Source organism: Cyprinodon tularosa, unplaced genomic scaffold, assembly GCF_016077235.1.
Source record: "Cyprinodon tularosa strain WSP-4 unplaced genomic scaffold, ASM1607723v1 ctg75, whole genome shotgun sequence".
Classification (NCBI taxonomy): domain Eukaryota; kingdom Metazoa; phylum Chordata; class Actinopteri; order Cyprinodontiformes; family Cyprinodontidae; genus Cyprinodon; species Cyprinodon tularosa.
Genome location: NW_024039507.1, coordinates 690035 through 714036, shown reverse-complemented (window position 1 = coordinate 714036; position 24002 = coordinate 690035). Strand labels below are relative to the sequence as shown.

Genomic DNA, 24002 nt, shown 5'->3' with positions numbered 1-24002 from the left:
TTTGCATACAAGGTTAAAAAGGTAAAGGTACTTAATTTGTCATTGTGCATACAGGGTATATACTACATTTCATGGAACAAATCAAATGGATGACCAGCATGTCTTTAGTGGTGGGGGAAACTGGTGGTAGGAAACCTACGCAGCAATGGGGAGAACATGCAAACTCCACAAAGAACGGTCCCTGCTGAGACCAGGACTCGAACCCAGGACCTTCTGGCTGTAAGGCAAGAGTGCTAACCACCACTCGAGCTCTGTTTGCTTTAATTTGATCATTATTGCTGTTGATTTCTTTATGAGAAGAATGATATATATGAATGTACACATGTATGTCCCAAAAGGTAAACTGAGGATGGAAGGAGGTCAGAAAAGGAAGTCATAAAAACGACAAACTCCATTCTGACAACAATGATGCAGCTTTACAGATTTAAACTGACTGATCAAATCAAATATACAAGACCGTGAAGCTGTAACAATTTTTTGCAGTTCAAGAGATCCTAAAATTAAATTTATTAAAGCTTTAGACTGAATAGATCTGCCTCTATGGATCAGACCCATTTTCAATGTTTATGAATCTAGATTTTTCTTCCAAATTGGGAGCGATACCAATAATATCTGCTCAGTGCATCTCTAAGGATTTCTTTCAGTAGTAGCCTGTCCTCCGCTGTTTACTACAGGATAGAGATAAGCTTAAAATTCACCTCAGTCCTTTTTTTTCATCGCTATTTTTGCAATATAAGTAAATGAACGTAATACTGTAGCTTTACAGTCAGGATACGTAACAAGTAAAGGAGCAGATTTTAACTGTTAGAGGCTGATTGCAACAACCACCTAGAGGCTGGCTTGCAGCCATTAGCTGCTCTGCGCCATCAATGTGCACACTGCATGGCTAACCACTAAGGAGTGGAATTAACTCTAATAACAACCCAAACAAAGAAGCAAAATGTAGCCACATTAAACTAATTAAGGAAATACACATTTTGTTTGGTTCTCTTATCATATTAACACAGAGAGATGTCTTCTGGGAACTTATTCATTGACTCATAGCTTTTCTAATATTTTTTAACCTGTTTGTTCCCACTTTTAGCACTTTGGATACCTCACAGGTTATGTCAACAACTTTATATTTAGCACCAAAAAAAAAAAGTTACACTCCCAGTGCAGCACGTCAGTGGCAGCATTATGCTTTCCAGGTTACTGGTATTCACTGTAAAGATCGACAAACACAGGTGTTTTTAAGCCGGTGCCGATATCCAACATTTTTTGACACCAGTCTAATCGATACCCAATTTGTGCGGCTGATTTTTTCCTTTAGGCCGATGTTGGTTTTATCTTCATTCATTTGCACAATAAAAAAAAAAAAGCACACAATGTCAACAAAGATTACACAAGTGTCAATACAAAAAAAGAAAAAATGTGGGGGAAGCATCTTGCATGTATCTTACATGATCACAATGCATGGCTGAGGAAAGCACCAATGAATCAGAAAACCCATCAACAAATTTGTTGCTATAGAAACAAGAAAAAAAATGCAAATATCTGCGAAAAATATAAGTCAGCCAGTGTGTCAGTCCGTGTCTAATTCAGAAATATTCTGTTTTTTTCCCCCCAGAGGTTGTAATTATTTTACTTCTTGTAGTTCCTGTATTCAAATATTTAGTAGAACTAAAACCTTGTTTAATCCATTAAATCTTGTCTCTACACTAGCGGATTAGGATTGTCTGATTCTCTTAGGTGCCTTTATCTATAATCTTCTTAATCTTTACCCAAATATGTCTACAGTGAATAAATAGTTCAACAAGAGTCCCAGTTGTTGCAGATTATGGCCAAATACACCTGGTAAATAGCAGCTACTGTGATGCTAGTAAGACTTAGAATCTGAAGCATTTTGGGTGCCATATTAACCAAAGTGTTGAAGTTCAAAAAACAAACATAGGAGGAAAATATCTGGCTGTGCAAACACACAAATGAGGGGTCTATTCATGGGTAGAAGTGCTCACCAAACAACCACATATATACACAGACTCAACCGAATGATTACTCTCTCTTATCCCACTATAAATGCCACATAAAAAAACACACACTACCTAAACCCATAAATGCACAGATGGGATCCCTGCGTGGCTGTCAGTGGATCCGTGCATCTTTGTTTATGCAGCAGCTGTTTAATCAAAGAGCTGGAGGGGATAGTCACTCTCAAGCTGCCATTATTGAGTTATCGCTGCGCACCGAACACACACAGACGCTGGGAATCTTCATCCAGCGGCACTGTCCCGTCAGTCTCTGCTCTCGTCAAACACGCAGCACTGCCAGACGGCTGTTCCCAGTCTCCCATGGTTACTTGGGTCAAAGCCTGCTGATACAGCAGCATCTTCATCAAGTAGTCGTTATAGCATGCTGTCTGGACAGCTAACATTTGGGCCCATTTTTCACTTACAGTACCCGTCTCTTTGCCCCTACTTTACTGAATCCTCTTTCTTTCCACATGTCATAAATATACCTTTCTCTCAGTTCAAATGAGGCCTGTCATGATTACTGCTCTTTGGAGGGGGCGATATTCCCTTCATCTTCCCCCAACCAAGCCTGATGCCCCGGTGTTTACCCTTCAGAGAAGCCGGGGATTGCAGGCACATGTTGGCTGGCTCTATTTGCTTTAATAACTCGAATTTGCGAGAGTGAAAGCAGGCCTTTGAGTTAAATGACACCAGAGTAGAACGTAGCAGAAAGCTCAGAGGCCCCCCCCCCAACACACACACACTTTCTCTCAGGTGTCCTGTTCTTTCAGGCTGCCTCAGTAGAGCTGGTAGCTCTGATTAGGATGATTACCCTGTCAGGAATGTCATGGTTTTGGACATATCCTGTGATGGCTGGAGTAATTTGTTACCCGTCAGAAACAGACAAACAGAGGAAACCCAACCAGCAATCATACCCATTAAATAGGTGAATGTGGGACATTTCTGTGTCACAGGTTATTTGCTCTGGAGGACGAGTAAGAGTCATTGCGCTTATTGTGAAGTAGACTCTGGTGGCCTTGGAGCAATTTTCCCATCAGTCATTATTAGAACTCATCCAGAAACTGAAGCGGAGATGTTTGTTACTTAGGTTAATACTGAGCAACAATTGGAAGAAAGCACACAGACACACTGGGATTAGTAAACACACTTTGTAGAAAATTAATAATAATAAAAAAAAATGCAAATATGTGTTGTTTTGGGTTAGTTAGGATGATTAATATATGTATAAAAATATATGAAAATCATGGCCATTGCTTACTTAGACAATATAAGCTCAAGCTTCAACCTCATGCTTGATGCTAAGAGATTTTGTTTCAATATTCTCAAATATTGTTCTTCTCTCTTGATGCAATTTATCTACAACAGCAGAAACACAACCAGATGATGCAGCACCACCCCCACCCACACACACATGCCGCACTTCAGAGCTGCACTGCAAAAACTACTAAAAACTGCAAAAACTTCTAAACATAAGCAGAAATTTCTTAAAATGTGTGCATTCACCCTTAATATGAGTATGTTAATAAGATGATCTGCTCATGGAATTAGTATTTTTACATTTCAAATAAGATAGTTAGATAAAATGGACTTGAAATGAGACAATTCAGTTGTTTTTTCTTATTTCAACTGTAAATTGTCTTGTTCCATTGGCAAAGAGTCTTACTTACCTGCTTAACTCAAGAAAAAATGCACTTATTTCAAGGAAAATAAGATTTTAATTTTTTTTGCAATGTGGTATAATATTCTCAGACTTGTACAATAAAATAATAAAAGACCAAAGTTTTCGGCTTTATTTTTTTTAGATAAAAGGAAATATCTCCATATATTATTGTCTTTGTCTCCCAGTGCAAGTATAAACTATAATCTGGTTTTAAATATTGCTTTTGAAGTGAAGGCTTTTCCCTTCTCTGCTGCCATTCAGGCCATGTCAGTACAGGACTCATCTCACTATGGATAATGACTCCATACCAGCTTTAACAAACATTTTCACAAGGTTATTCACCCTAGTTCTGGGGTTTATTCACACATTTCACACTAAAGGCATCTCTAGGACATATAACTCACCTCCTCCCTGACTAGCTGGACATTTCTAAGAGGTTTATAACAGTGTTTAATTGTGTAAAACAGGTGAATTTGGCACCATCAGGCAACTAAAAACTGTCCTCATGCATAAGCAACATATCATACAACGAGGAAGTGTATTTAATGAATGCCTTAAAGTAAATATCCACATGGATGGATTTTAATCGAAGTCATGACCTGATTAGATGAGGTTTTCAACATTTTCTGAGGGAATGGAGACTATATTGTATGAAAATTTGAACGTGAATGAATTAAAGAATTAGAACTGGCATAAACCTGGAAAATTTAGACTGATTTAATGTTAGTAAAGAGAAAAAAAAATGTATTATGTATTGAGGTGCACCTTTAACGTCCCTTATTCCTGAAAACACTTTTAATCTTTTCTTTCTGTTAATCCACTACAACCTAATGGAAAGCCCACTTCTATAAAGATTGACCTTTCATCTTGAGCAAATAGATCATTCTCCCCTTAGACCTACCCTCTGCACAATGTAAATAAGTTTAAAATGAGGTACTGGTTGTCAAACACTGAGAAACTTGTGTAGTGGGAATAGAACCCGAAAGGTCAGATAGCGATGAGACAGATTTAGGGCCCTGAGTCATTAAAACTCCACACACAGCCTGCTTCCATTAGTTCCTTAATGTCTAAGCAGTCTCCAGTCTCATAAGGAAAATCTCCTCAGGCACGTAATGTTTTTGGCATCACACCGTTTCACTGCAAAAACAAAACTGCTAATTAAGTATTTTATATTTTTCATGTTTATCCCTGTTTTCCTTTAAAAATGGCTCAATAATTCCTGATCTAAAGCTTAATCTCATTCCCACCGTCTTTTATGAGCATCACCTTGTTGACATTTTGAAATAATTCACCCAACATGAGGTATATGATGTAAGCCATTGGCAGCATCTAGTGGTGATAAAATGTAACTGCAGCTAATGGCTCTACATCCAAGAATAGGGGTTACTGTAACTTTAACTATACATGATGGATTATTTCATGTCAGGTTACATAACCTGTAAGCATATCATTTCAGATTATTTTATTCAGAAGCCAACCTTTCCTAGGGTGAAACATTAAAATATCTAAAAGGTTTAAAAACTGTTAAATAAATGTGCAAACCCTTAATATAACTACCACACTCTTATCGGGCTGCATCTTAACATTTTTATATTTGCCCATTTCATTTAAAAAAGTTTAAGTAAACCAATTAGTCTGCGAGGACATAATTTAACCTGACAAGTTTTCCCTCAGATTTTATAGTTTTTTTCTGATTATATCTATACATTTAAATCATCGAACACTCTTCAACTGCGAGTGATGAAATCTAAAACGCAAATGATTGTTATTGTTTTTTTAAATCACCGTCTGATTTTTAAGTAATTAATTTCCATTGTCTTACATTGGTATTTGATATATCAGAAAAAGAAACTTAAAGAAACCTTTGTTCGTAATGACAGATATCAGACATTTTAACCACTCCCCCATAATGATCCTTTTTGGGGATATACTTTTATCAAGCCTGTATTTTTTAAATCAGCTCTGAAACTTGTGCGCGTCACTTTCCACTCAAAGGGTTTAATCTGTGAAAAACAAACGTGTGGAAATATGCGGCCCCTCAGAAAAACAGGGACACAAGAACTGAACCCAGATTAAGACCTCTTAGACGTTCAATTCCACTTTATATAAAACATTTATCATAGATCGGCATCATAAAAAGCATCCAATATTGCCGTGTAATAAGTGCTCGCACTGGTGAACCATAACTATACATGAAGATCTGTACCTTAAAGTGTGCAAAACATCTTAAAATTTCCTGACCATCATATTCCTCTCCCTGATTATCAACAGGGCGAGTCATACCACTGATCAATTCATAAATCTAATAGGTGAGATTGCTGTTAGCATTCTAATATTGCTGTGACACTCGTATCTAAAGGTGCGCGATGAATGCTGCTCTGCAGGAGGATGCTGAAAATGGGAGAATTGGGAGGGAACACATTTTCAAGGCTCACCAAGGTTTCCTGACCCATGATTATGAGCCGTTTATCAGCCCATCAGACTTTCTACAGGATCGCTCTTGGATCCATGTGCTGAATGGTGTTTAGTAATGAGGAGGCCGACCAGCTGAACCGACGCCATCCCTCCTCATCGAGGCTAAATGCATAGAAAGAAGGGATACTACCGTTTCTTGGTCTCCCTGGCTTTGTGCTTTAGGGTTGGGATGGCATTTTGGGGATTTCCCTCATTTTTCTCCCTGCTTCAAACATGGTGAGTGGAGTTTAGACCGAAAAGCGTATTTGTGTCATCAGACCACAAAATCTTCTAACTTTCCTCTGCTGATTCCTCCAGATGGTAATTGGCAAAACTTCAGACGGACCCGGACATATGCTGCCTTAAAGGTACACTATGCAACCGGTGTTGATTTTCCAGTGAGGCTCCCTCCAGAGGGCGAAAGTAAAAGTGCACTGTCGTAAATATGCTCAGCTGTTCTCCTGGTTTCTCCGTCAAGCCAGGCGCGGTTGTTTTGAGCTTAGCAGCGAATGACTAACGCTGCGTTCACACTGGATGTAGCTGGCGCGACAGAAGCAGCGAGTTTACATGCAAAGGTCCCGCAGCGCGTTTTGAGCTGCAGGCGCTGCACGTCTGAGCGGCTGCAGCAGCGCGTCGGGTGCGTTTAACGCAGGGAGAGAGACACAGCGCTGATGATCACTGCTCTTAAACAGTTTATTGACGCCTAAATTAACTTAAAAGGCAGAAATCTGCCGGCAGAATATGCAGTTTGGATTATTTAGATGAAAAACACCTACCAGCTGCCGCGGTGAACCGCTGCTGATGAAGGGATCCATACTGTCGGCGCATCCCTGGTATGTGGGGGTCTGAGCGGCTCCGACAGAAAAAATATTGAAGGCAGGATGATAATCTGAATGAACTGACTGCACTGATTACGTTTTCAGGTGTATTTTCTCACTTAAAAACATATTAAAACTACTTTATTCCCACTGATCACAGCAAATATAGCTGCAAGGCAGAGAAAGGATAGTGAAGCTCCGCCCACCGCGCGTCAGACACACTTTTGCAGCCAGAGCAGCAAAACTGCTTCAGCCGCGCGTCAGTACTAACTGGTACAAGCAGCAAAAATGAAGCAGCAGATGCGATTTTGCTGCTTTTGCTGCTTTTGCTGCGTGAACGTAGCATAACTGCACAAAGATTGCCACTGTGCTTGCAACGAGAATGCTTTTAACTGGGGGCGTGTAGCAGTTCTCGCCGTAAAGCAAGACTGACTCTCACGAGACTTCTGAGCCTGTGGGTGCGGGTCGGTGCTCCTGCAGTTGCAAGTGCAGTATTTCCCCCACAGACCACCAGGGCGGCCGAGAATACCTTTGTTCAACCTGAAATGACTCATTTAGTCATCCATAACGTTATGGAACACATTAATTAACTGAAAAATGTTGCATAGTGTCCCTTTAAGCAGGAGGACCTTAAAGGGGAACGCCGTTTTTTTTTTTTTACATTTGGCCCTTGATTTTACCTTATTACATCATGTTCTACTCACCCATATGAGTTTTGTGTCATTTGGAGCTGTTCCGAAGATATTCTGTTAGGTTATATCCAAGTAACGTCTTCCTATGGGCAACGACTTGAAGGCACAAACTAAACTGTTCATAATTTATTCTTTATGGTACGCCAGCATTCATAACATGTAGACAAATCACTGTCCCTCAGACATCCGCGGTTATATTTTTTATGTTTATATGTATTAATGACCTCATACACACTCCGCTTTGTTTTTAAAAAATATAAATATAAAAATCTTTTATTACATCAGAAAAATCAGGCATTTGAACAGCGGTTGGTACAAATTTCAAGGCAAGTCTAAACCATATGTTTAAAAACTCTTCTTAATGAGATCATAAGGGGACCAGGCTGAAAAATTAGCAGAAAAACCTCCTTGTTAAACATCTAAGTAAATATAAATGATTCCTTTAAGTGAGTGACCGTCTATTTGACTGACACATTTTCAAAAATGAAGTACGGCTCAGATCTCTCTAATAGTGTCGTAATGTTGCGGTCATGTGAATTAGTCTCACCTTGCTGGAGGATGCAAGCAGGGAGCCGTCCCGTTTCCAGGTGAGACTTTGCAGCTGGTCGCTGTGTTGCTCCAATGCTGCAAACATAGATTATCAATTTAAGGAGAAAAAATCTGATGCTGAGAAGATTGGGGGGAAAAGGAAGGATGATGAGACGCAGGATGAACAGAACGCCAGCAAAACAACAAGACACACCACTGTGAAAACATGACAGAAAAGCAAGACAGAGCAACATAAATTCAGAAAAGCACAATGAGGGAATGCAGGATTTACATCATAAATGTGGGACTATACATGAAATACATCTCAATGCTGAGTCAGAGGAGAGCACAGCACAGATAGTGGAAAGTTTCTTTGCAACACCGAGGGACAAAAAGGTGAAAAAATAAAAGGTGTTCCTGTTAGGAAACTTTTTCTTTTTTTTTGTGGACAAATTCCAGTACTTATTTTCCCCTTGACCACAAAACAACAGCAACCAGTGAAGGAAACGGAGGATTCTGTGGGGTAGGGGGGTGCAGCTCATGAGATGCTGGATCAGCAGTGAGCAGCAGAAACAGCAGCCAGCTCAGCTGTCATGAGGAGGTGAAAGAGGTGTGCAGTGTTTGTGGTGGGGAGGGAAATGTAAGGGGGTGGATGAGCCCAGAGTACAGTGAGCACATCCTGAGGCCAGGCTCCTCAGACAAGCCTCAGGACTGCAAAATAAAAACATTACCTCTGCTGCTCCGGCACATAGACAGAGCCACAGGGCTGTAAAACGTAGGCAGTGTCAGTCAGACAATCTCCAACAACAACAAAAAAATGACAACCAACCGCTCCTTTCAGTCCAAACACATTTCTGCTACACATAGAAACGACATGAAAGTGGCACAAATTAAGCTGTAACCGACAGACTGACGGACAAAGTACAAAACAAGACAAACTTTCTGTGACATGAGGTTTAATTTTGTCAGTGTGTAAACTCTGCACATGCTTTCTGGGCATAGTTACCTGCTAGAGGCAAATCTTGTTTGCTGGTGTCCCAAATCAGGGGAGCCTTAGTGGTTCCCACAGCCAGCAGGCCTGAGGAGGTGGGATGGAAGTGCACCAGCTCCAGTCGGCCCTGACCTGGCTGAAGGGTCAGGTCAGGGCTGCTGGGCTGCTCCTTCTCAGGATCACACAAATGCCACAGCTTTACCTGCACACACACACAGGAGAGATGTGTGTTTTACTGGATACAGTCAGAACACACGTTTGAAACATGTTCAGTTTATGATGGAGTAGAAAAAAATAATAATCTGTGTAAATAAAGCAGCAATAGAAGATAGAGATTGATTTAACACGGGTGGTTTAGACATATAGGATGCAAAAAAATAAATAAAACTATATCAGCATGCCAATATTTTTGGCTGATATCTGCAGTTCTTTCTAGTATTGATGTACCGATGTTGAGTGTGTTTGTTGACTCATTAGTGCATTTTGCAGCCATGTCCTTAAATAATGTAAGACACATGCATTACCGCTACCTCCATTCACTAACCATTGTTAATATTTTGTTTGATGTGTTAATAAATGTTCCTTTTTTAACTTTTGTCCTCATTGTGTCATTTTTGTAAATGGAGGAAGAGAAAGCAATATCAGCCAAAACAATCGGCCAAAGGAAACCAGCAGAACACATCAGAGATCAGTCTGACTAATTTAAAATAATCAGTATCGGTATCAACCTTAAAAAAAAAAACAACAACTATCTCTTCCTAGGACCCCTTCAGATCAGACTAAGGCTGTACCATAAGATTAGCAGAAGTTAGATGGTCTCAACAAGTATTAAAGAGGTTTCCCAAAGTGCCTTAAACAAAATCAAAGTCTCTATTATGCATAACAGAAAGTAGGAGGTAGGGCTGGGCGATATGGAAAAAAAACTATATCACGATATGGATTATTTTATATCACGATAACGATATATATCACGATATACCACAACTGATATTGCATTTTATGTTTTCATAGTCCGTCAGATGGACAGGGTTGAAAAAAATCTTTCATTGCCTATTTTTTACCCATCATCTTGTTTCCTAATATGAGAATCCCAACCCCAAACCAAGAACACCAGTTATGCAATTTGCGGCCATGACAGTGAACAGTATAGAATCTTGGCTATTGCGCTGCAGTAATTAATCATTTAATATTTGTTTGTTATTGACATTTTATAAAATTCCAAGGCAAGGTTTTTCTCTTGTCTTTCATTTACCTTGTTTTCCACTAGGAGGCGCCTCGCCTATTTAAGAAGAAATGTGTCTGCACTGGTAATTATATGGTCCCGAAAGCTGTCTTTCTCGACTATGTAAACGGGGGCCATGCCTTTACAGATATAGCGTGAAATAGCACCTGTGATCTGCTTGAGTCGCTGAGACGTCTTCTCATATTGTGATCCTTGGGCGAATGCTTCCTTAAGCTTCGGCTGTGAGAATTTCTTTCCAGTGCTTCCTGTATTTTCATCCCTTGTTTGTTTTGATCGGAGTGGTTGTAGTTTCCCGTGTTCTTGTTCATGATTTTTCTTCAGGTGGTAAAAGAGGCCGGAAGTATTTGCATCAGCCGCTGGAACGGCTTTGCTGCACAGTTTACATATCGGCTGCGTTTGTTCTTTATCAAATGGCTGAAATCCGAAATATAACCAAACAACCGAGCTGCCTCCCCTTTTGGGCAAAAGTGGTGTTTGTTGTGTCTGTGACCTGGCAACCGTTTCGGACTCTGTAACCGCTGCTGTGGTAACATCTTCTTGGGTATCCATCATTAATTTTTTTTCAAGCCAGAAAGCAATTTCGCGGGCTCTCTCCGTCAGTAATGTCGCAAACATATGGTGCAAAGCCGCGTGACGTAAAGCGGTGTAGTGTCGCAAAACCACGTTCTCTACACATTATCTTTTTATTCTCTTTTTTTTCGTTATATACACTTAGAGTTTGCATAGCAAAAACGCAAAATGTTATATTAACAAATTATATTAAAATGTATATTAGCAGTTATAATTATAATAAAAAAGTTTATCACGATAGAAAAAATAGAGGAGAAAGGTCACGATAGACATGTTTCTCTCGTCCTCATGATATATATCGCCATATCGCCCAGCTCTAGTAGGAGGGTTTATTTTCAATGTTTCAACTTTGTAAGTGAGACTGTGGCAGCCTCTCTGGATCCTGGTGCACTGGAGAAGGTTCCAGTAGTAGCAGAAGAAACTGTGTAAGAACTGTTACCAACAAGTACCACTGTGGACTCGATTTGCAGAGAATCTAAAGGGGTTTCCACACCATCAATATACCAATGGTGTAATATCATACTTTTTGTAATGATCAGATCCTATATAGAGAGATCCACATGAACTGTGCTTGCCATCAGAAAGGTTCTCAGCTGGATAGAAGCGCACACACTTCCAAATCATGCATAACGTTGCATAGTGAGTGAGCATAGAACAAAAAACAAGACATTTTATTGTATTTATCAGTGAAACATTACGGGACTGGGAAAATACAACAGCACTGCGTCATAGTAGGTTAATATTTTACCCTTACAAATATTAAAAATCAGAACTTTATATCTTAGATCCTAGTTGATAGCATTTTATAGTTATCTATTAAAACAAGGATTATTTATTTATTTTTATTTATTTATTTTTTTTTTTGGTCCTCTGGATTACTTTTGACTGTACCTGTCAACATCTGTGTGCAGAGGGCTGTGCAAGAGCAAAATTACTGTTGGAAATGGCACCAGTCATGATTTTTGGGCTAATTCTGCAGACAGTGTGAAACCCTCACCATGTGCAGCATAACACAGCAGGGTTTAGCTCTAAGAAAGCTGCAGGGGAAAACCTAATAGTGAAGAGGGGACAATCTTCAAAAGATGTTTTCTAAACTTGCCTTGATCAACTAAACATTATGCAGACTATAGAATAGTTTTAATTTTCCCAAAGCAGACCTGAATGGTGTGTCAGGTCATTTACCTGGCACTGCAAAACCAGATTAGGGTAGAGCCATTAGCATACAATTAAAAAAAGCAAAAGTTTGGAATGGAGTGATTGTTTGTGTGGGTCTGAGAGGGGAAAAAGCTGGCTACGGTAAACTGGGCAGGTGATTTTAAAGTTTCAGATCCAAACTGAGTACTTTTTGAGAACTAGGGCATATATGGCTTGAAATAAAATAAAGCAGTAGGGAGTTTTTCCAAGGTTTTAATGGACAAAAAAAAAAGGGTTTTATTGTTGCATTAAAAAAAACTACCAGCAATTTAAAGTTTGGTGGAAAGATAAATAAAATGAATACTTATTAGTATAATGACAGATAATATAACAAAGTAGGGCAGAAAGTAGGACATTGCAGATCTTACTGTTCCATCTCCAGAGCAAGTAGCCAGAAGACTGTCATCAAAGGGGGAAAAGTCCATATCAGTCACCAGATCTGATGGAGGAGGGGAAAAAAGGGTTAAAAAGCTGTTATGGCTCATATCTGTCAAGCGTTATTTCTTGCTGCATTTATCTATTAATTATTCATATTAGAAAAAGCTAAATTTTCTTAACCCAGTGAACATAAGCTGCACAGGACGTCAGACGTACTGCACCTTTACTTTCTCAACAAAATGTGTTTTTCATGTGTCTAAAGATCCTAATAACTCAACAAATATATTTACCAAATTGTTTATAAATGAACACCCTAAATAATAACAACACATTCACATATTTTTATTAAGATATCATTTAAAAAAGGATGATGAACAAAGTACCAGAATGGCAGGATATCTGGGTGACAGTCCATTGGCCATCTGCAGGGTCAACTGAGGTCAGGCCCACCATCCCACCACCTAAAGGCAAAACACATATCAAAGCTGGCAGAGACCATACTCATTAAATCCTAAACAACAATATGGGAGGGTTAGTTTAATTAGTTTTATAAAATATGTGCGTTACATTTCTGCAGCAGATTGAAAAGGACGGTTTTTGTTTTGTTTTTTTATTTATAGGTATAAGAATAAAGACAAAAAATGTCTTCCTTCCTTTTCAGATTGACAAAAATAAAAATATTTTGAAAAAATAAGTATTCATTTGCTTCTATTTCCCAGTTATGAATTTCCATCTGTTACTCTTTCCAAATTTATTGATAAATACAATGAATTGTTCTGGATCTAAATTGACAAAATGTAAGCAACATTAAGGGATGTGAACATTTTTTGGCTGACATCATAGCTTTTATCACTCTGTAGATCTATCCTTAATTAATTATTTTTTTTTTTTATGTTGAAAAGACACAGACTGTCCTGTTCTGACTTTAGTGTTTCATCAAATATAATTCATAATAGAGCAGCTTTTCATTTTTCTTTTTAACAGAAAATAAAGGCAAAATGTCTGTTTCTATTGCAACAGTTGCAGATGCCTGATCTAATTAAATTGCTTCTATTTAGGCACATATTTAAAGCCATACCAGCCTGATCAGTGTTGAAAGCCACCAGCTTGGAGCTTGCTTTGATGTGGTTCCCTTGGCAGGAGAAGGAGCCAGCATGGACATTGTTGATCCATCCCTAGAAAAAAAAAGAAAAAAGGCCATAATAGTAAAAAAATAAAATAACAACAGCATGCTTTATGACAGGAAGGAGAGCATGTGACCAAGTTAGTGCAACAACCCTTAAAGAAAAAGAACCGAGTAATAAACAGGAAGGATCTAGCTGAGTGTGCACACATTTAGAGTTTTTAAAGTGAGCAAAAGCTGAGGAAATAGAAGCGCTTCTTTAACAGCACAGCAGAGAAAGGTCTTGCATAACATTGACATGACAAGAGCACCATGTGCTTACAACATGCTCCAACAACTACTGCTGCTGAGCTCCACAAATGACAAAAACCAGCAGAACCACTGACATGCATGCAAATGGCATGTCCCAATTTGATCAGGGAGCATGCATAGATCTGAGCAACACTGCATATGATACACAAAACAAAAACACTAAATGCATTTTAACAATGTAATGCAGATCTGTGTCCATGATTAGAAACTGGCCTGACGGTAGAGAGCATGTTGCAAGAGAACGCCTGCTTCCCCCAAAGAAAAGCTGGTAAATTTCTCCATGAATATTCCATCACGCAACACCCACTCCTCTTTTTTTGGCATCTTCCCCTCCCCTATGACAGTCTCCCTATACTCTACCTCTCCTGTCCTATATTTCAATTTAGTGCAATTCAATTCAATTTATTTATATAGCGCCAATTCACAACACATGTCATCTCAAGGCACTTTACAGTTCACCAGATCATACAGTCAAATAGATTCAACGTTTTCTATCTAAGGAAAACCAGCCCAGACTCATTGACTGGAATGCAATCCCTCACACTAAGCATGCTGGTAGCGACAGTGGAGAGGAAAAACTCCCTTTTAACAGGAAGAAACCTCCAGCAGAACCAGGATCAGTGTGAGCGGCCATCTGCCAAGGCCGACTGGCGTTAAAAGAGACAGAAGCAGAGACAGAAAAGCAGTAAAAGGCGTCGCCGTCCAGGAAACACAGTGTTTGAAATAATAAGAAATCAATATATGCCTACAGGAACGACACCACCTGCTGCCTGTGTAGAACCTGGGAAGCATCCACTGACTGTGGCTGTGTGTCTGATGATGCCAGGCTTTTATTTATATGTGTGAAAGCAGCAGATGGAATAAAATGCTCCATAAAGGGTTACTGCAACCTTCTAACCTGGAACTAAAGAGTTCATGTTTGTATGCAAGACACATGAATTCTGGTCCAGACATGAGGAGTCTTGAATTAAGCATCCTTTGCCCGTAGTCAGAGAAATCTCAGCCGATCTCAAAATGAGCTGCAAATTCAATGAGAACATTATAAAAAATGGGTTTGAATGCAACGTTTGATAAACGCTAGGTGGTAAAATCAATCACAGCGCCGAACAATAGTTATTAATTTGCATAACTAGCAAGTGCATTCTGATATTTTCACTCCGGCATAGGCTCCCTGATGCAGGAAGTTCAACATCCCTTGCAGGCAGACCAGACAGACGTTCCTCCCCAAAAGCAGCTCAGCTATTTAGTCTTAGCCAGGAGAAATGTTTCTACTCAGAGGTTGCTTCTCTACTTACATCTTTCTTGGAAACCTTCGGTGTCGTGTTTTTGAATTTGGAGGTCTTAAAACGATTCATGCTGCGCTCCCAAATTGACTTTCGTGCCTTCCGGGTGTCTCTGTCGAGCTGGTTGGTACTGCTGAGAGTGCTGCTGCTGCTACAGCTGACAGCTCCAGCCCGCCGTGCGGTGTGCGTTCGATTTGCTCTACCGGCGGAGCCAAACGACAGGGCGGGGTCTTCGTTTCGTTTCTTCCGTTCAAGAAAGCAGACTCCTCATTGGCTGCTTTTCCCCTGTAGGAAAGTTTGAAGTCTTCGCGTCCGCGATTGGTCAGGAAATGTTAATTAGGGTGACCAGAACCTCCGGGGTCAATCTACACACGACAGGAAAATCCAGATTTTCTAAGTAAAGACAAACTATATGTACAATCTTTGCTTACAAATAGACGAATATATGCAAACATCTGTGCTTTCTAGATAAAAGGTATAATGGATAAAATTGTTTCAGGTTTGAAACATCATTTCCATTGTCATCACTTACCTACTTTAATCAGTAATCATTCCACATAAAATTGATATTTACAATTACAAATAGCTACATAAATTGATTATTTAATACGTTTTTATTAAAATAGTTATGTATCTATTATTTCACTGAAGACTCCTAGACGACTTTTCTCTTTACCCTATAAAACACAAAATCTATCTCTGCTTGAATTCTTTATTTATCATCTTTAATGTTAATATATTAATGTGCATATTTAACCACAGTGTTTTTATTGTTTTTGTAGTTAATATTTGAAAAATTAAAGTATTACTGTTGCCACCATCTGTATTAGAGGGAAATAAATGGTAGGGTCACAGGGATGGCCAATGATTGGCTAAGGGTGGCCATGGCCACCCCTGTTCCACCATCTAGCTCTGCCCCTGAGGTATAGTGGATACAATCCTTTCAGGTTTGAGTACTGGGGTGAACATCTTCTCCATTGGAATTACTTACCTACTTTTATCAATAATCTTTCTGCATAAAATTGACATTTACAAGTACTAATATCTACAAGAATTGATTATTAAATTAGCTTTTATTAAAGTAGTTATTTATCTATGATTTAACTGAAGACTCCTAGATGACTTGCAGAAATACATAATTTCTTCTTTACCCCGTAAAACACAAAGTTTAGTTCTGAAAAGAGCAGGAATTATGTACTTATTATCTTTAATGTTTGTATATTGATGTGCATAATTAACCACATTGTATTTGTGGTCAAGTCATTGTTAATGTATGAAAAATGTAAATCCATGTAACTGAGAACGTTTAATAGATATTAACCATCTCCGATAATGACAGATCAACTACAGTATTACAGATTGATCCAGGAACGGAACAGGCTTTCACAGCTGTCTGCAAGTGGCAGAATGCCACTCACAATATGGCGGTAAATCAGACGGTTTAACTACGCGATACTTCCGTGCGCAGCAAGTAGGTAAAACGTTTGCATTAATTTTACTTACCATTTTTATATTTTAGAAACAGTGATAGATTACCCAAAATGTATAAAAAAGTAAATACAAAAATATTCTTGTACATTTCTATTAACTTTTCTCTTCCAGTTTTCTCCGCGCATGCGCAATACCCAGACCTCACTGTCGGCATGATGGCGTCCTCGGCCGCTAGCTGCTCCTCACGCTGGATAACAGTTGTCGTGTCTTCTGGTTCTAGAAGAGCTACCGGTCTCTTTTTGTCCCCTCACCATGGAGGTGTCCGGCGTTTTTCTACTATCGGAGCTGAAAAGCTGTGTCGCAAAGGCAGCTTGTGGTTCGGAGGAGCAGGACAAGCATTGACATTGAGAGGACTGTCAGGTGAGAACTACTTTAGCTAAGCTAGGCTAAGCTACTACTATTAACCATGAGATTATTATTTTCATCAAGTGACAGATAGTATGACCGTTGAATTACCGTAAACTAATGAGAGTTATGACTCTTATGAACGTTTTAACTTCTATAGATCTAGATTGAACAACGTCTAAATAGTTGATCAGTTATGATGTAATCGGTCTTGCTAACTTTTGCAGTCATTAGTATTGATTTTAGCAAGGACGCAACTATTTAACAAAATTACCATTTGCAGGATATGCTTTGATTTTATTTGGATTGCTGGCTAAATAAGTTGAAGCAATGTAGTTTTTACAGTTTTGTCAGACCCTGTAACACTGCAAGCTTTTTTTAAATTTTAATAAGAGTGTTGTTACTGCTGTGTCAGCTGTCAGACCATTGTTGATTTCAATAAAAAATAATCACAGTGTCCTATTCAATTTATTTGGTTATGATTTGCATATGTTATTAATATTAAAAACAAAGCAAAACAAATTGTTGGTGCAAAATGAATATTTATGTCCTCCTGTAGGTCTTAAATTTTGGCATTTTTTTCCCATTTGAGCTTATCTAAATCAGAACAGAGCAGAGCTAAGAGCAGTGAAACTTTACAATGCTTCATATTATTTACTGACCTTCTTGCCTTTCTGGGCATCTTTCAGATCTAAAGTTGCCCCATGCTCTCTACATGCAGACCTTCCACACCAGCGCCTCTTGCAACAAGCAGGATTTCTATCAGGTCCTTGGAGTTCCTCGTACCGCATCCCAAAAAGAGATAAAGAAAGCCTACTACCAGGTTTGTGTCTGCTTGAAGTGCAGGATTCTGCAGCATCTAGAATATTATCAATGTGTTATTCAAGTGGCAAACAATCGTGGTTCTAATCTAGGCATGGATTAACCAGAATGTAACCTAAAATTACAAAGAAGTTCATGTTTTATTTCGACAGATGGCCAAAAAGTACCACCCGGACACAAACAAAGATGACCCACAAGCAAAAGAAAAATTTGCACAGTTGGCCGAAGCTTATGAGGTTTGCCCCACGTCTTTATATAAACTTTTAACATACATTGTAAATTAGTTTTACTTGAGAGAGACACATATGAAATGTATTTATTTTTAACAAGTGAATAATTTTGTCTTCACAGGTGCTTAGTGATGAGGTAAAGAGGAAGCAGTATGACACGTATGGTACGGCTGGCTTCGAGGCGGGGCAGGCTGGAGGAGGGCAGCAGTACTGGAGCGGACAGACCAGCCATGTGGACCCAGAGGAGCTGTTCCGCAAAATCTTTGGAGAATTCTCTGGAGGCCGTGGTTTTGGGGACTTCAATGCCATATTTGATCAACCACAGGAGGTAAGTGGGATGTACAGTAAGCCACGTAGCACCGGTTCTGCTGAAATGAGCTGCTGTTTGGCTTTTAGCACATATCCTGAGGTTCTCTTTGTTTTCTGTTTAGTACGTCATGGAGCTGACGTTCACTCAAGCAGCAAAGGGAGTAAATAAAGAGATATCTGTTAACATAGAAACGACCTGCCAGCGCTGTGATGGGAAGGGTCATGAGCCAGGGACTAAGATTCAGCACTGCAACCATTGTAACGGCTCAGGCATGGTAAGAACTGCTAACATGAAATTCATATTTTCTTTGTGGTTTTAGATCATATTCCTTTAAACACATGTCCCACCCATAGGAAACAATAAATACTGGTCCATTTGTGATGCGTTCTACATGCCGCCGCTGTGGGGGGAAAGGCAAAGTGATTTCGACTCCCTGTAACTCCTGCCGTGGATCTGGACAAACCAAACAGAGGAAGACTGTGGTCGTTCCTGTCCCTGCAGGTTGGTAACACTCCTAATCAATCGGTTTCCATTTCTTCCCTCTCATAGATTGCAGTGAAAATCCTTACAACAGAAAATATTCTACCTGCTTTAATATTGAAAAGTATGTTGGGACATTGCGTACTGCAGAATACTGCTGCAGCAGCATTTTAGAGATGACTGCTTTAGTTTTGAGTCATATTGAGTTATTGAATCATGATTCTTGTATGTTTTATTGGTCTTGGTCAGACTTTTTTTTTTTTATAAAAGGACCACCACAGAATAATGCTTTACTGTGAAGGTGCAGAAAGATGATGTTACACTGAAGTTAAATATGAACCCAGTCGGTTAATTCGCCACAAATCATGAGTTTAGTTCTGTCCTTACCAGGGCCAGTCCAACTCCTGAGTCCAGGTTTTTTTTTTTTTTTCCTAGCTGAAAGCTGACCCTCCAACCCATTCTCAGATCCTTAGCAGCCTCTCAAAGGGTTTCCTCCTGGATTTACCTCAATGTTCACCTTTTATCAATGCTGAGCAGGTTTCTTATCTATGAAGGTTAAGACAGGGAACCAGTGGGCAGCTACCATCTCAAGTGATGTGTCAATCATGCACACATAGCAAATGCCAATCCAGCCATGCACTATTTTGTCAGTCTGTCACATAAAGTATGGCACAAATACTGTTGGAAGGCCTCTAACTGGGTGAAGGAACCAGTTAATTTTAAGATTGTTAAATTTCTACATTCAAGACTCATATTGATTACCTTTTTGAATCCAAACTAAACACTAGTTTGTATTTTGTTGAATATCAGGAGTGGAGGATGGTCAGACGGTCAGGATGCCAGTTGGAAAGAAGGAAATCTTCATCACATTTCGGGTTGGTATTTGCTGCAGAACTTAAGGCTTGAGATTTTGCATCAACTAACAGTATAAAGTGTTTTGCATCATGACATTTTGACTCTTTGATATAATACATATTTATTTTGTCTAGGTCCAAAAGAGTCCAGTCTTTAGGAGGGAAGGTGCAGACATCCATTCAGATCTGCACGTCTCTGTTGCACAAGCTATTTTAGGAGGAACAGCCAGAACGCAAGGACTTTATGAAACACTCAATTTGTCTGTAAGTATAGAGAGACTTAATCTGAGTAAATAAGAAGAATTCAGTCTCTTTAAGATAGTAAAAACAAATATATATATATATTTTTTTTCTTCTCCCTAGATTCCTGCAGGGGTCCAGACTGACCATAGGATCCGTCTGTCAGGAAAAGGTATTGCTCGCGTCAGCGGGTATGGCTTTGGAGACCATTATGTCCATGTCAAAGTAAAAATACCAAAGTAAGAACCTAGCCACAGATATCTTTCTCTCTCTACTAAGCTCACGAACAATGACAAAAATAATAATTTCTAATATTTAAATTCCTATAAAATGTTTTCTATTGTAGGACTTTGACAGATAGACAGAAATCTCTTTTAATGAGCTACGCTGAGGATGAGACGGATGTAGAAGGAACGGTGAATGGAGTCACAAACACCAGCACAGGTATGAGAATCTGCTCACTCTAACATGCTTCTTTTCTTTCCTCCATTAATTACCAAAACTCCTGTTTCTTTGCATCAGACCTCCCAGATTTGTTAAAAATGGGAATTTCTTAACCGCAGTGTTAATAGCTGCAGTGTTAATATCTGTCCAGGTGGGGGCAGCAGTGGTGAGCAGTCTAAGGCAGGGGAAAGCACACAGGAGGGCTTCCTCTCAAAGTTAAAGAAATTGTTTAGCTCTTCCTGACAGCCACAAACCAGGTATGGCTTTTTGTGCTCCAGATCAGTCTGTGTGTGCTGTAGTAGAAAAACTCTGCACTCTTTAGTCATCTGGTTTGTGGCTGTCATAGACACCTGTGTGTTTTTAGATTAAATAATTCTTCCAGCTTAATAAAAGCTTCCTTTTGTCCTATTTATAAAGCAGAAATTTTCTTTTTTTTTCTTCCCCCCAAGGTAAAAGATCCTCCTGGAATTAAGTCCAAATAAGAAAAGATAGCGTGCAAAACAAGGACCGGATCATAAGAAGCAGTGGTTAAAGACTGAGAGACTTGGAACGTTGGGTTTATTTTCAGACAGAAGCTTTCTACCCAACCCTGCACTGAAAAATCTAAAAGATCGCCTCCTATGTTTCCCTGTTAAAGTGGATCCCTGGATTGGAGGATGTGACGGTCTGCCGATCACCACAGGCGGCTGCAGAGACTTGTTGTAGCACTCAGTGCATGCTGGTCATCTGTGTGTTACTATAAATCTATAAGCAGATAATAAATTACTGTAGTGAAAAGAGTCTATTTAGGATTAAATCCAGCTAATTCACTACAGTGAGTGGGCCTTTTTTTATTTTACATTTCATCTGTCAGCTCTCAGTCTTAAAATGAGAAAGTCACATTACATCTTTTCATGAAGTTTATTGTTAGTCTGACAATGGGGGATTTGACATTTATCTACTTAAACACTGTAGCTTTCCTGAACTCTAATTGTCAATTGAATACTTTTGTTTCAACTGTAATAAAGTTTATGTAAAAATAGTAAACCAAGTATCCCACCAGGTATCATATGGATAGTATATTCTGTACAAGTTTACTCAACATATGGACCGGTTTAAAAAATAGATTTTACCTAAAGCCGTGAGATTTTAGATTTTTTTTATGTAAAAGGAGTTAGCGCTGCAACTAATGTTTATTTGGCAAGTCGATAAATCTGTTGATTATTTTTTTTTTGATTAATCAGATAGCAAGAAGGCTTTTTATGAAATTAAACCAGATGAAACTAAAACTTTTCCACTTGAGGAGTTCTGGTTAAAGCATATTGACAGACGAAAATTATTTCTAGCTCAAATGCAAAATAGTAAAAAAATTTTTTTTTTTTACAATTTGGTATAATTGCTGCTCAAAGTGGGGCTCTCTGTGAGCATGCTTTACAGTCCAGTTAACGATTAATCGATTATTAAATTAGTTTAATTCAATTCAGTTTACTTATATAGCGCCATAAACAACATGTCATCTCGATGCACTTTACAAGTCACAGTTGATTATTTCAATAATGTACTAATTGCAATCATCCTAGAACCATTTAAACAATTTAAATACATTATTTCAGGATAGAATGAAAATCAAGGGTTTAATGATATAATTATCCTTTTTATACTAGTTATGCTTTGGGCACTGCAACCAATCACTAACACGTTAATGAGTTATATGATAAAATAAAGTGGAAGGAAAATGATACATGGATTTCAAAAATATTTAAAACTAGAAAAACTGTTTTCAACTTAGGCCCCAAATGGCGGTTAGGTTGGACCACCTAATTAAAGTTTTAAGCTTCAAACAATCTAAAAAATAGAGATTGCAACTAAAAAAAACTGCATAGACAAGGCTGTTTAAGGAGTATCAGTCAGCAGCAGCCAAGAGGCCCTTTCCTCCTGCAGGGTCTTTAGAGATCCAAATCTGTACATTGGAATAAATTCAGATTTTAATATCTAGCCTCTGAAAAATGGTGGCAAGTTTTGTTCAAAGTATGTGACAAACTGCTGTAGAGGATGCAACGAGCATTTAGAAGATGGATCCCAAAAACAAAAATCCAGCTCTGGAAATCATTCCTGAAGGAAAATGTTTCCTACAGCTTCATGTATGAGAAAACTAGACGGGGGTTCCCAAAACGGGAGTCAGGGGATTTTATTTTTTTATTTTTACGAGATGCGATCCGTGTCCCATGATTTAACATTTATTTATGCAATATGTGATTCCAACTTTAAATATACACCATTGAGTTATAAAATGGACAATAATGAAATCTCCCATTAAACAATGATAAATTTCATTTTTTTATTACACAATTTATCTGAATAAATAAATATAGCATGAAGAATAAATATTTATTTCTAGGGGTTCAACAGAATGTTACATTTTATTTTCAGAGACTGAAATATTTGAGAATGCCTGCTTTAAGAAACAACTAAAAAAGAAATGACAAATAAGAGGAAATCAGTTTTTATTTTGTTAATGACAACACAATAAAACTCTTTGTATTCACTCATACAATGAAAGTGCTCTAGCTAGTCACAAAGCTCTAACTGGATACAAAGGAATTAGGATCAGAGTAAATAAAGCTAAAGGAATTACAAATTAGCACGCATTGGTCAGACATTTTCACATATGGCTGCAGATGGTGTCCCTTCAGTAGGTCCTATCATACTGATGCACACTTCAACCATATGAAAGCAATAAAACATGGACTTAAAACAGCATTTCAAGCAGTTCCTGTGTTTTTCCTCACCAGATGCAATTCATTGTGCTAAACCTGAGACGTTCCACCATCATTTCCCCGTTGGCATGTTTCTAACCAGGCAGCTGCTTCAGCCTAGAAACACCACACATCCCTCTGCGTGTCAGTAAACGCATCGTGCAAATGCACCAGGCAAACATTTCACTAACAGTACAAGTCTTTGGGTAATCAATAATACAACTCCTTCAAAAGGTTCTACTCAACAATGAACAAAGTTTAGGTGACACGTAATGGAAAGCTTCTCACAGAAAATTGTGGAAATAATTTTAAAAGCATATCCACAGAAATGGATAAAGAGATGAGCTGGGCTGGTAGAGAATTATTACATTAGCAGCTCATTAAACAAAACACTCATGTTTATCCAAATGAGAGCTCCTATTGCCGGTAAGCAATGACACATTTACTTTAGGCAATCAAATCATGCAATTAGCTAAAAACAGTATTTTTAGTCGGTCATGCACTACAATAGAGCGTAGTGGTTTGTATTTTACCACTGAGGGAATGGAAATGTCAATTATCTACTGTTTTTGGTTGAACTGTAACAGAGTCCAAACATGCAACTTTCTCGGAAACATTTAAGTGCAATACAGAATAAAATTAAATGTGACTATTTTCAGATTTTATTCAGGGAAATAAAAAAAAAATAAAATAAAAAAACAGTATTAGGATGCGTATCAACTTAAACCATGCCTCATTAGGGCTTCACCTGCTGTATACATTATGTTTGCTTCACCAGTTCATCCCTGATCAC

At 38.6% G+C, this 24002-nt stretch overlaps 2 protein-coding genes across 4 annotated transcripts in view; one reads left to right on the top strand and one right to left on the bottom strand.

The window, feature by feature from the left end:
• LOC119773190 (mitochondrial import inner membrane translocase subunit TIM16-like) overlaps positions 1 to 15612 on the bottom strand; it is a 146436-nt gene extending 130824 nt beyond the window's left edge. Inside the window, exons 1-6 of one of the 2 annotated variants that reach the window (XM_038270068.1) lie at positions 15271 to 15612; positions 13619 to 13715; positions 12924 to 13001; positions 12531 to 12601; positions 9171 to 9357; positions 8184 to 8260 (exon numbers count right to left, since the gene is read on the bottom strand). In XM_038270068.1, coding sequence (XP_038125996.1) covers positions 8184 to 8260; positions 9171 to 9357; positions 12531 to 12601; positions 12924 to 13001; positions 13619 to 13715; positions 15271 to 15330 — 570 coding nt within the window. In that variant the 5' untranslated portion in view covers positions 15331 to 15612. The remainder of the gene's footprint in view (positions 1 to 8183; positions 8261 to 9170; positions 9358 to 12530; positions 12602 to 12923; positions 13002 to 13618; positions 13716 to 15270) is intronic. The other variant, XM_038270070.1, reaches the window with a different exon arrangement.
• Positions 15613 to 16879: 1267 nt separating this feature from the next.
• On the top strand, positions 16880 to 21517 carry dnaja3a (DnaJ heat shock protein family (Hsp40) member A3a). 2 transcript variants are annotated; one of them, XM_038270073.1, is made up of 12 exons: positions 16880 to 17109; positions 17784 to 17917; positions 18069 to 18152; positions 18268 to 18474; positions 18578 to 18730; positions 18810 to 18957; positions 19747 to 19811; positions 19926 to 20054; positions 20154 to 20269; positions 20377 to 20474; positions 20626 to 20731; positions 20924 to 21517. In XM_038270073.1, exons 1-11 carry the CDS (start codon positions 16902 to 16904, stop codon positions 20715 to 20717), a joined length of 1434 nt encoding a protein of 477 aa, XP_038126001.1. In that variant the 5' UTR covers positions 16880 to 16901; the 3' UTR covers positions 20718 to 20731; positions 20924 to 21517. The 2 variants fall into 2 exon arrangements, with proteins under 2 accessions (XP_038126001.1, XP_038126002.1); XM_038270074.1 differs by lacking the exon at positions 20626 to 20731 and having other exon boundaries at positions 20924 to 21500.
• Positions 21518 to 24002: the final 2485 nt, after the last annotated feature.

What these genes read in the sequence shown, in the direction of transcription:
- dnaja3a (XM_038270073.1), top strand. Translation starts at nt 16,902, where the DNA reads ATGATGGCGTCCTCGGCCGCTAGCTGCTCCTCACGCTGGATAACAGTT. An exon ending in TATTTGATCAACCACAGGAG is followed by an intron (nt 18,475 to 18,577) that starts GTAAGTGGGATG and finishes TTTTCTGTTTAG; the next exon opens with TACGTCATGGAGCTGACGTT. An exon ending in GTCAAAGTAAAAATACCAAA is followed by an intron (nt 20,270 to 20,376) that starts GTAAGAACCTAG and finishes TTTCTATTGTAG; the next exon opens with GACTTTGACAGATAGACAGA.